This window comes from Pimephales promelas, chromosome 3 (genome assembly GCF_988280905.1).
Source record: "Pimephales promelas chromosome 3, fPimPro1.hap1.1, whole genome shotgun sequence".
Taxonomy (NCBI): Eukaryota; Metazoa; Chordata; class Actinopteri; order Cypriniformes; family Leuciscidae; genus Pimephales; species Pimephales promelas.
The window spans coordinates 7648313-7661019 of record NC_142771.1 but is presented as its reverse complement, the minus strand read 5'-3'; the positions used below and the strand labels follow the sequence as shown (position 1 = coordinate 7661019).

The 12707-nt window shown below is 39.9% G+C and overlaps 1 protein-coding gene across 1 annotated transcript; it reads right to left on the bottom strand.

Annotated features, from left to right (window-relative positions):
- Positions 1-4626: 4626 nt before the first annotated feature.
- Positions 4627-6101, bottom strand: LOC120488678 (nuclear factor 7, ovary). The gene is given in 6 exon segments (XM_089129310.1): positions 4627-5177; positions 5180-5289; positions 5292-5573; positions 5720-5832; positions 5908-5930; positions 5997-6101. Coding segments are annotated over 6 exon segments (729 nt in total). The 3' UTR covers positions 4627-5081.
- Between the last annotated feature and the right edge of the window lie 6606 nt (positions 6102-12707).

Sequence of the window (12707 nt, the reverse complement as noted above, 5' to 3'; positions counted from 1 at the left end):
AGATACCAAGCCAAACACTGCTAGCAGCGAATTACGAAATTGAACCAGAAGGTGTCCTTGATGACACGAGCATTTAACTGAATCATTGACTCAAATGATTCATTGAAAAGAATTGTCGTTCATGGCCTACGCAATGGAAGTAAACGGACACTATTTTATGATTTATTCCTTATTACCACAGCAAATGTAGCTCGCGTGAGTGTCAAGCCCAAACGGCAGTCTAAAATGAACAAACTCTCTACAACAGTTAAAGTTAGACGATATGAAAGAGATTATGTGTAGTTTGACGTTTCAAAGGTGGCCAAACGTAGGCCTAAGAGAAAACACATAGCAAGCTATAACGTTTAGATTTTACCTCAGGTCGCATTACGGGACAACAGGCAAAACTACGAAATTGAGTTTAAATATGCAGCGTTACACGTCTGAAGCGACATTTAACGTTACGTGGACTAAATATATAGAACTGTATATAAATATATAAAACTGCTTACCTTATCTCTGTCGTCCGTCCGTAGATCGATGATAACGCTGCCTTCACACTGGCAGTTGAAATCAGCTCCGTAATACGCAATACGTTCCCAACGGACGTCGTACTACACAGTGAAAAGCGTCGGACGCGGGTAGAACAAAAATGGCGGAGAGATTAAAGTTTGATTCTGTCAGTTCTGTATGATCTCTCTGATTAGGGTTATGCTGCGTGAGGAAAGTTGCTCAGGACGTTGACATGTCAGGTCGGCTAAAAAATGTGATATAGTGGTCAATAGTTCAATGTCTACCTTCAATTTAATTGTATTAACTGCCCTTATAAACGTTAGAAAGTCATGAAAATAAAAAATGACATCACAAATTATCGTTATAAAATCAATATTTATTTTATTAAAAGTTAATAATTCAGGTTTGTTTATCAGTACCATAGCAACGCTCAACTTCCGCTGGAATTGTCGGATAGGAACCGTCCGTAGCTTTTCGCAAGAGTTCAAATTTTTGAACGCATCCGGATGACCAACGGACACGATTTTCTTCGCACCGCACTCGGTCGGACCCGTTTCGGACCCATTCGCATGCGGTCTGCGAATCTCCATAGGAAATGAATGACTTCCGGTCGTTTCGCAGCCGCATCGGAGCTGATTTCAACTGCCAGTGTGAAGGCAGCTAACACGAGCATCTATGAACAACTGAATCATTGACTCAAATGATTCATTGAAGAGAGTCGTTCATGGCCTGAACGGAAATTTTTATGATTTATTCAAGCCCAAATGGCTGCCTAAAATGACAAACTCTCTACAACAGTTAAAGTTAGACGATATGAAAGAGATTACTATGTAGTTTGACGTTTCAAAGGTGGCCAAACGTAGGCCTAAGAGAAAACACATAAGTTATTATAGGCTAACGTTAGATTTTACCTCAGGTCGCAACCGTCGCATCACAACACGCAAAACTACGAAATTGAGTTCAAATATGCAACGTTACACGTCTGAAGCGACATTTAACGTTACGTGGACTAAATCGATAAATAAAGCCAGGACTGATAAGAGAATGCTTAGTGATGGCCGGTTCGTGAACGAATATCGTTCTTTTGAACCGGTTCTTTTTAGTGAACCGGTCGAACCAGTACACTAAATCGGACTGAATCGTTCGAAACGGTTCGCGTCTTGCATCAGCGCTAAACCACAAGTTACTAAAGTTACTTACTTTCAGACATGCCTGACAGTCCCTCCGAATCGAAATAAACCAATATCCATTAGTACATTTTATTCCAGTAACTCAAAAACTTCACTGAACGGAGACATATATTGGTGCTGAGAGAAGTGATGAGCACGAGCAGCTGATACTGCGCATGCGTGTACTACCGAACATACAGGTACAGCGGTCGGATAACCAGTACAGAACCGAGAACTGTTTCTTTCGGACACGTTCGACATACTGAGAACTGATGAGTTGATGAGCTGAGGATGCGTGCATTTTTTTTCTGAGGGACGAAATGTACGTTTCCATGTCTTTAGTTGAACGTAATTAAGTGTAACAAAATAAAACATTTTGGAAACATGTTTATCACATTACTGTATCACTGTATTATTTTAACGATTGGAAATGATTGGATTCTAAAACTGTCAAACTACTAAACATTTATTATTATACTAAAATAATATTTTCAGGAAAAGCTAGCTCATTTAATTTCTAAGTAACAATATTAATCATTGATGTAAACTCTTGCCAAGGTTTGGTGCACTAGCAAATGTTTATAATGTGTTAACATAACGAATTAAACATGTTTAATTCGTTATGTTAACACATTATAAACATGATATATATACACTGTATAGGCTACAGAAGGCTATATTGGAGACAGACATGCATCGATTTTTTAGTTTTGTCGACTGTATATTCAGGTTTCAGCTCAGCACACAGCTATGCTATGGTTCTCGAGTCGAGAACTGGTTGTTGCAGTTCTTGAATCACTAGTACAGAACCAAGAACTGTTTCTTTCGGACACGTTCGATACGGAGAACCGATGAGCTGGAGATACTGCGCATGCGTGATAGCACCGTCTCTGAACAGAACTTTCTTTCGGCCGGCTGATCCTGTGCTGATATACGAGCACGCAGTAGTAGGGGTGAACCCAGGACTTAAATGAGAGGGCGAATCGGCGAAATGTAAGTTTATTTAATAACAAATAAAATGATGAAGACCATTTATGCATTTTATATATTTAAAACATGTAAAACAAACAAAATGTAAATGTAAGAAACTTATCCAAGATGATTATGACAATGCATACTATTATTTAACTGAAGTTGTGATTACAAATGCCCTTTAATTTGAAGTATTTTTATCCGCCGGGATGATAGAATTGACGTCATTACGTGATGACGTAAAAGAACTGGTGAACCGGTTCATTAAAACGAACTGTCCGAAAGAACCGGTTCGCGGAAAAGAACCGGACTTCCCATCACTAATGCTTGCTTACCACATCTCTGCCGTCCGTCCGCAAGAAAATTTAAATTGCGTGCGTAAACCGAACGTGTGCGCGCTGCTAACGTACTAGATTGATTACGGTGGTGCGATATAAATGTACAGTATATAAAACTGTTCTATGAAAAGACGTTGATAATTAAAATGACACAAAACCTAATTATGTAATATTTAAAGTAGGTTAAATTTTAAACTAAATTATATTAAATGTTTAAATTATGTAAATAATATTTAGCAAAATTATCTTTACTTAACAAAAAGGGAGAATCAAGAAGCTAATTATGAGGATTCATGCAATTTTGTTTATTTTGTAAATGTTGTGTAGTACGTAGGCTACGCATGCAAGTGTTAGCTATCATGAAATCAGTCACAATTTACAATACATTTTCATTAGTTAAATTCGTTAACATGAACTAACAAATGGCACTTTCACAGTATTTAGCTATTAAAGCTAGGGTATACGATTTCAAAGATTGTTCATTATTAATATCCTCGCTTAGATGCTGGTTATTATATAGTACAATCCGAACAATATGAATAGAAAAAAGAACGAAAAAAATCCATTCACTCTATTGGCTGTACAGCCGCATAAAAGTTGACCAATGAAAGCTTTGCGGCCGCAAAGCTACATTGGTCAACTGCTCTCATCCAATCACCAGCTACACTTGAAACTCCGCCTGGCGCTCGCGTCTCCACCCCACTGCACCCGACCACGCCCGACCGCGCCCCCCTTCTGCGTCATGAGAATCGCGCGGGTAGCTAGCTAAGTAGCATATCAGCAATGGATAAAAACGAAAAAGACAACAGCAAGCGTCCCCTGCTTGCCCCTACAAGAAAGTGTGAAGAATGCCGAAATTTGAGGAGAATAAATATAGGGTCCACCATTGACCGATGGAGGAAGCTTCAGCGAGATCTGGGACTGAATACCGATGCTGACACTGCTGACTTTTTGTTGAGCAGGTAACGTTAAACATTTATTTATACTCTTATATGGCGTGAGTCGTGTGACGTGTTGCATAAATAGCTTTTTATCAGTCTGACAACTTGCTAATGCTGCCGGTCGGCATTGGAATGTTAGCTGTTTAGCATCGCCTATCACGGGTCAAAGTAAATATATTTCTTGAAGTGCTTGATTATATTTCAGTAGCCTATGCCTTGCGGGTTTCTGTTCGAGCCGATCGGAATTTAAACAAGATGCGCTGTATGCTGCTATAACAATTACTCAAAACCTTCGCAATACTACTAATATCATACTTATGGTGGTGGGTAGTGTAGAACATTTCATGTGTTGCTAATCTTGCGTTGGCGTGATCTCAAACATGTCATTGAATTGTTGATGAAGCAACTAAGTTCAAGTGTCTAAAGGCAATTTTACATATGATGTGTCATTAGCAATGTCATTAGCTTGAAGCGACTAAGCAATGTTGTGAAAGTATGATGATCACAATTCACAACTTGACTGAGTGACGTTGTTCAATTCGTTTCCCGGGAGGAATCAGGTAGCAGAGGGGATGGGTGTGTATGTGTGGAGAGGCGGGATGAATTTTTTAAACTTCCCTCCCATTTCAGGCTTTCTCGACCGATTTTCAACATCGTATACTACAGCTTTAATCTTAGTTCATATTAATTTCAGCTTTTACTAAAACATTAAAATCAAAAATTGTATTTGTTATCATTAATGCACTTATGTGACATAACTTGAACAAACATTTAACAGTTGTAGCCTATTATTATTAACTAAGATGAAGAAATACACTAACAAATGTGTTGCATGAAAAAATATGCATACAATATGTAAATAGCATTGATTTGGTTATATTATTGTTCTTCTTAAATGAATGGTTTAAGTTGTTTACAAGTGTTTGGGGTAGAAAATACCTAAAATAATACATGAATTATCTGAACTATCTTTATTTACATTCACATTCATAGATTTTAGTTTGCTCCTGTTGTATTTTCATCAATTAAAAAAAAGTAGAGCCTGCTGTTGCAAAGAAAAATCTGCCCTTGTTAAATATTTTGATTGTTAAAATGGAGTTCTCCTGAAAAATAAGCTTGTGAATCACTGATGTAAACGATGAAAACATGTCGATCCAGACGTACAGCGTTTACTGACTATTGAACGGTAATATCCTCAGAGGGGAAAAACTATCAAAGACCGGATAGACTGTGTCAGTGAAGGTGGTTGTGACTGTGTGTAGAATAGATATGTGTTAGTTACAGGATCAGAGAATGAGACCGTTCCTCTATCATAGTCCAGATCAACTGTAACCCTCTCAAGGTACTGTTTAACATGAAAACCAGGCTGTTCATACAGTCTATATTGATTGTCCAGACATCAGTGTCATAGAAATCATCCCTCTTCCTCTGGTTTGATGCTGTAGTTATTTCAAGACTCCAGCATCGACTCTCTTTGACCTCCACATCCCAGCTGTGTGTTCCTGAGTTAAAACCCTCTGAACCCAGAACACAAGGAAAGAGGTCAAATCTCTCTGGATTATCAGGAAGAGGTTGAAAGATCTCGCTCCATCTCACACTGGTCAGATCATCAGACAGGACGAGAGATGGATGAGCCGTGTTTGGATCCAGAATCACAGGAGCTGATGACACAATCAACAGTTGCTTTTATTCTGATGTTCATATAATGATCAAGAGTGAATTGAATATTATTAACACTCATCTTTAAATCTGCCAATCTTCCCCCATGCATGATTTCAAATGTAACAGCACAGATTTTCCCCCAGACTCACGATGTCCTGCATCTTCGTCCAGACTCTGAACGGCAGGTTTCCCAAGTATCGCGACACATGAATCAAAGCTCCAGAAGCCATCAGTGGATCCAGCTGTGAGATCTGGACTCTGGAGGAACATTCAGGAGTCAGAACTGCAGTGGATCAGAACCAGAGAGACCAGAGACACCAGCAGATCACTCACCTTTCCATTGAGACTGGAAACTCCTGCAGAACAAACACAACATTTATTATCAAGAACTCAATCAATCAATCAATGATGTGAAATCAGACCTCCAGAAAGCAGACGTCATTGGCTTTCATCATCTCCTCCATGTCTTTGATTGTGTGTGAAAGATCTTAGATGTGTCTGTTCATCTCCTACAGCGTCTCCTTCATCGTCTGCTTCTTCTGCAATAAATTTGAAATAAATTGATCAAAAGTTACAGTAAATGTTTATAATGTTACAAAAGATTATTATTTCCAATAAATGCTGTTATTTTTAACTTTATATTCATCAAAGAATCGACTGGAGTAATGATGCTAAAAATTCAGCTTAGATCACATGAATACATTACATTTTAAAAGGTATATTTAAATAGAAAACAGGTTATTTTAAATTGTCATAGTAATTAACAATATTACTGTTTTTTTTTTTTTTTTTTTTGCTGTTGGTGTATTTTTAATCAATTTTAATTTTTGAATGGCAGTGCATACATACATATAAATACATTTAGACCACTTAACTCCGTGATTGCTATCAGGATGTGAAGAGACTTTTAACCAGCATATCAAAAAATGTTTATGGAATTCACCCTACCTTTAATTTTATCCTGTGTTTATGATCATTAAAATAAAGTGTTTTTTTTTAATTTGCATAACAGTATATGTGTTGGAAGTAAAATAATGCCAAATGTTTATGAAATAAAAAAGCCTGTTGAGTTGAATTGCACTACTTGGGAAAAAAATATGCATTGCATTAACACTGCTTGCATTTTAATGCATTGTATTTTTAGGGCTTGCATTTTTAAGGGCTGAAATTCAACATTGTTGAATATTTAAGCACATTTAAATATTAAGCACATTGTTTAAAACTACAACCTTTAATATTCAACAGGCAATTTTCAGTCCATTTTATTTTGCTTTACAAATTCAGTGGTTCAAATTCGACAGTAAATTCAACATTGACATCCAGGAACTGCAGGAAAAGCAGTAATTACTGATCATAATCTCCATCTGCTGTTATTCAACCTCACCAGCAGGAGGTGCAGGCTTTTTATTATTTTACTTCCATATAATTCCCTTCAAATTGCACAAATTGACTTGATAAAACTTCTATATATCGCAAAAAAAAAAAAAAATGTTTTTTACTTTGGCATCAGGTGGCTTTTCAGGCAATTTGAAAACTTTGATCAGTGTTCCATTTGCTTGGGATCTTGGACCTTGTATATTCATATTCAAATGTATGATCAAGCCATATCAGAACTGTGACAAATAAAAACATTTGTTATAACGATGGCAATAAGATAATTGGCTAATTGTAAGTTAGTCAAACTATCATTAGTGATATTTAAACATTAAATATTTACTAATATCTTATTTGAAGTTCATAACTGTTAAATGGATATTTAGTAATAGTATTTTAATAGTAAAGCGACCGCTGATATTTCTCTTTGAAAGATGTGACATCACTTAATGATGCTCAGACATCAATACAGCGACAGACAAAAGACATCAATGGTAATACTCAAACTCTGAACATTATAATAAACAAACAACACAAACTGCTAAAGTGAAACAAAAATAAGTTCAGCAACACAGATTAAACCAACAAGAATCAAGAAACTCCACATATATTCATGCCACACTGCATTCTGGGTACATATGCACTGTAGAAATACAACATGATATTCCAAGAGTGCAGTTACATATAAGAGAAGTCCTACTGTGGAATTACTGGGAAAGTCGTGCAATTATTAACCTGGAATATACTGTAACTTCACACAATTTTTAAGTCTACATAGAGTCATTAATATTTTTTCAGGAATAGAAGAATTTTACTGCATATTATAATAGAAACATCATACATGCATATTTCTAATGGATAATTTAATAAATTCGATGAGCAAACTACGGTATAAATGACCTTATGTAATGATTTAAATTACTATAAACGCTTAATTAAATACATGCATGCAACATTTTTGTGTCTGAGTTCCAGTCAATAAAGGCACATGTAATTATGTCAGACAAATCCGTTCAGCTGTTCCAATCAAACGTCAATATGTCAGTAGATTCAGCCCTCACCTTGGTGTGTTGAACTGTTTTTTCAAACTATCCTTTTGTGTTTTCATTGTGTTTGAGTGTCTCTTGTAAGGACTTCAGTGTTGTATTGAGCTCCTCCTGGAATTTAAAGTGAATGACACCAGAGATTTCTGTAACATGATCATGTACCGTATGTAATAGATAAAATGAGCAAAATGGCGCAGAGAAATTTGTACAGTGTTTATGGCCAATTTTTATCCTCTGATATAAGCCTTACCTTTTATGATGAAAGCACTTCACTCATGGGTCTGAGTGTGTGATTGACATGTTTCTGTGAGTTAATACACACAACACACACCGGCTGTTTGTCCTCCAGACAGAAGAGTTTGAATTTCTCACTGTGTAAACTGCAGATTTCCTCAGACCCTGATGAACAACCTGTGGTGTCCTGTTATTCAGTGCAATACTTGCTGAGACCACTAGGGGGAAGTAGGTATTAAGAGGGGAGAAGAAGAAAAAGAGAAGAGGGATAGAGAGTGTTGAGCACGAGTTCTGTGAGTGAATAATAAAGAAAGTTATAACCCGTTCACCTGCAATGGCCTGGCTTCGTATTGATACTCAGAACACAACAAATTGGCGACGAGGCGTCCCACTATTGCTGCAAAGATGGCATCGTCTGCACCATTTCCTAACTTCTTCTTACCTGCTCCGGGCGATCCCGCGATCCCTTTCAAGACATGGGAGCGGATGTTCCAGAATTATCTACTAGTGATCGACGTTGAAGGACAGGACTGGTCGGAAGCCAGGAAAAGAGCTCTTCTTTTACATTGCCTGGGTACGGAGGGGCAGAGAATATTCTACACGTTACCAGAAACAGGCGATACAATGGCCGCTGCTATTACTGCTTTACATGCTCATTTTACTCCCAAGTTGAACGTGGTTATGGAGAGACACACATTCCGGAAAAGAACTCAACAAGCTGGTGAGTCTATAATCCAATGCGTTGCTGCACTGAGAGAACTGTCGTCTACGTGTGAGTTTACAAATGCAGATGATATGATTCGTGACCAGCTGGTGGAAAGCGTCACTAATCCGCGTATCCGAGAGAGACTTTTGCTGCAGGAGAAGTTAACATTAGCGGATGCCGTTACTATTGCACAACAAGTCGAATCAGCTGGAGAGCAGGCTAAGGCAATAATGAGTACAAAGAACTTTTCTGTACAGACTGTGAATGTGCAAAGAAATTTAAAAGCATACGGACGCGGCGCTGGGGGATCAAAAAATAGAACGGCTGGCGCGCGCTCCACGGCTTCATTCACATCACCTCGGACGGTGACTTCACGTACCTGCTTTCGCTGTGGATCTGATAAACATCTTGCAAACGTGGTGGAATGTCCAGCAGCCAAGGTAACCTGTAAAAATTGCAAGAAAAAAGGACATTTTGCTCGTGTCTGTAGAACGACGCAAACTCACACAGTGCATGAAGTAGTAATGCCTGAGTACACGCTACTGTTACTACAAGATAAGGATGTAAGCGCTAAACTCCACTGTACTGTTAAAGTCCAAGGCGGTGCGGTTCAGAGGTTTGTGACACTGACTGTTGATACGGGTGCTTCTGTCTCAGTGCTGCCAAAGAGCATTTATGATGATTACTTTGGGGAAGTACCTCTACAGCCACCTGCGGCATGCTTAGTCACTTATTCGCTTACTCCAATCCATGTGATCGGGTGCTTGCACGCAACCGTAGTAAAAGACTGCCGCAAATGCTCTGTGAACTTCTATGTGGTGGATAAAGGAAATGCATTAATGGGCATGGATCTCATATCAGCTCTTAAACTGTGCATTAAAGGAGATACAATCCTGCCAGATCATACTACAACTGCCACATCTTGCTCTTCAGAACCTGTATTACAGCTTTCTACTCAGGCGGACTCACCCCCAGTTGGCTGCGTTGCAGGGTTTATGCATAAAGTCAAGGTGTCCGAGTCAGCCGTGCCAGTTAGACAGAAATTACGCCGCCTTCCCTTTTCTGTGAGAGAAGCTGTGTCCGCTGAGTTGGACAGATTACTTTCTGCTGGAGTTATAGAGAAAATCGATGCATCTCCATGGGTGTCACCGATTGTGGTTACAATGAAAAAGACTGGTGGCATAAGAATGTGTGTAGATCTCAGGGAACCAAATAAGGCTGTAATAATAGACAGTTACCCCCTGCCTCACATGGAGGAATTGTTGACTGCCTTAGCTGGATCTACACTCTTCTCCACAATCGATCTTGAGAGTGCATATCATCAAGTGCCTTTACATCCGGAGAGCCGTGATTTGACAGTGTTTATCACGCATGTAGGACTGTTCCGGTTTTGCAGGGTACCATACGGTTTGGCTTCAGCACCGTCGGTATTCCAAAAGATGATGGAGTGCATACTCAAAGGTGTACCAAATGTGCAGAACTACCTTGATGACGTAATTTGCTTTGGACGCACAGTGGCAGAACATGACGCTGCGCTGAACACAGTACTGAACCGGCTAAAGGAGGCTGGGTTATGGCTGAACGAACAAAAGTGTCAAATTAGACAAAAGAGCCTGTGTTTTTTGGGACACTTGGTTACAGCACAAGGAGTCCAGCCAGATACTGAACACTTTCAGGCAATCGTACAAGCTCCACCTCCTAAGGATGCGCCACCTCTACGTTCATTCCTGGGTATGCTCTCATGGTATAATAAATTTATACCCAATTATGCGACCATAGTTAAACCCTTACGTGCATGTCTTCGACAAGAGGGACCATTTCAGTGGAGTGAGGAAACAGAGAACTGCTTTGTCACTGTGAAGCAATTGTTGGCTGCATGTTCAGCATTAGCATTGTAGAACCCAAATTTACCTTCCATTATCTCTACGGATGCATCAGATTATGGTCTTGGGGCAGTGTTTACCCAGATTCACCCAGACAACACGGAGTGAACAGTCGCTTTTGCCTCTAGATCCTTAACTCAGACCGAGAAGAAGTATGCAACAGTGGAGAAAGAGGCTTTGGCATGCGTGTGGGCGGTGGAGAAGTGGAGGACCTATCTTTGGGGGCGTAAATTTACACTACGAACTGACCATCAGGCTCTAACGACACTTCTCTGTACAAAAGGAGCAGACAGGGCGGGAATGCGCATAGCTAGGTGGGCTGCGCGCCTGTTTTGCTTCAATTATGACGTGGTCTATCGTGCAGGCTCGTTGAACTGTACAGCTGATTGTCTTTCAAGATTGCCCCTGCCATCTACTACAGACATGGATTCGGACACAGAACCTGAGCTAGTTGCGTTGCTATCAATGTCACTTACGGCAGTTACTCCAAAGGAGTTTGAGTCTGCTTCTATGGCCTGTTCTGAGCTTTCTGCCCTGCGTGCTCAGATTGAAAAGGGTTGGCCAGCTTCAGTGAAAGCCCTAGATTCCCCGCAGCAATCGTACTTCAAAATGAGACATGAACTTTGCGTGACAAACAATCTAGTGTTCCGAGGTTCACGGTTGGTGGTGCCAGTGACGTTGCGCAGAACCATGGTGACTTTAGCACACGAGAATCATCAAGGCATAGTAAGGACCAAGCAGCGGTTGCGTGAGTTGTATTGGTTTCCAGGTATAGATGCTATGGTCCAAACTCAGATTGCAGCATGTTCATTGTGCCAGGAGTCAGATAGGACGGCAAAGACTACTGCTTCTCCATTACAGCCGGTGCATCTTCCTGAGGGCCCATGGTTGAAGTTGGGTCTGGATATAGTAGGGCCTTTTGAGACAGCTGCTTATGACTGTAGATATGCTATTACGCTGACCGACTATTACTCAAAATGGCCTGAAGTGGCATTTACGCCTTCCATTACTACACCTGTAGTCATTGGATTCCTGAATTCTGTTTTCAGTAGGCATGGAAACCCTGAGTGTCTGGTAACAGACAATGGACCACAACTCGTTTCTTCAATCTTTACCGCTTTCTTGGACGAAAGAAACATCGCACACATCAAAACTTCCGTATACCATCCTGCGGCCAATGGGGCTGTGGAAAGGTTCAATAAGATTCTTAAAGGCACTCTATGCAAGATCTGTACCTTAATATAACAGCTTCAAAGTCGTTTTGGTGGTTAACAAAGTCATAGTAGGGCGAATCATCCTGGTAGGAAAGCTTGGGGGGGACGCCGCCGGAAAAACCAGCCATGCAAGTTTGAGAGTGGCGCCCCTGACACAGCGCGTGAGAATCACGAAATGGTTTAAGGCAACGACGTCACACGCATCAACAACATCATACTGTATGAAGCTACTTTCGAAAAAGGGAAAGAGAATCGGACCGTGATAGAAACCGGACAAGAGTCCACTCGGTCGGGCTTTCACTCGTTGGCGCGAGCTTAAAAGCTGCACTGGATTGTAACTGCGATGCTGACCTGGCGATCTTGTTGATGGACTTGTAAGTAAATCTCTTATTTATAAACTTGTTTGTATTTGTATACTTGTTTCTATATTGTATGTTGCTGCACTGGCTTGTAGTATGTCATTTTTTACGGTGCTGTTCATTCATCCGTTGTTGATAATAAGACCAGTTCAATAATTCTCACATATGTCTATAGCTTTCGATTACTAGAGCTTTAAGCAGACTTCCTAAAAACAGTCGTTTCTCTTAGTCTTGTTGTTTTTTTCGTTATGTTTTATTGCCGAGCTTGCCACAAGAGCTAGTTTGCCAGCTGTACTCAGGTGTTGTGATGTGTATTT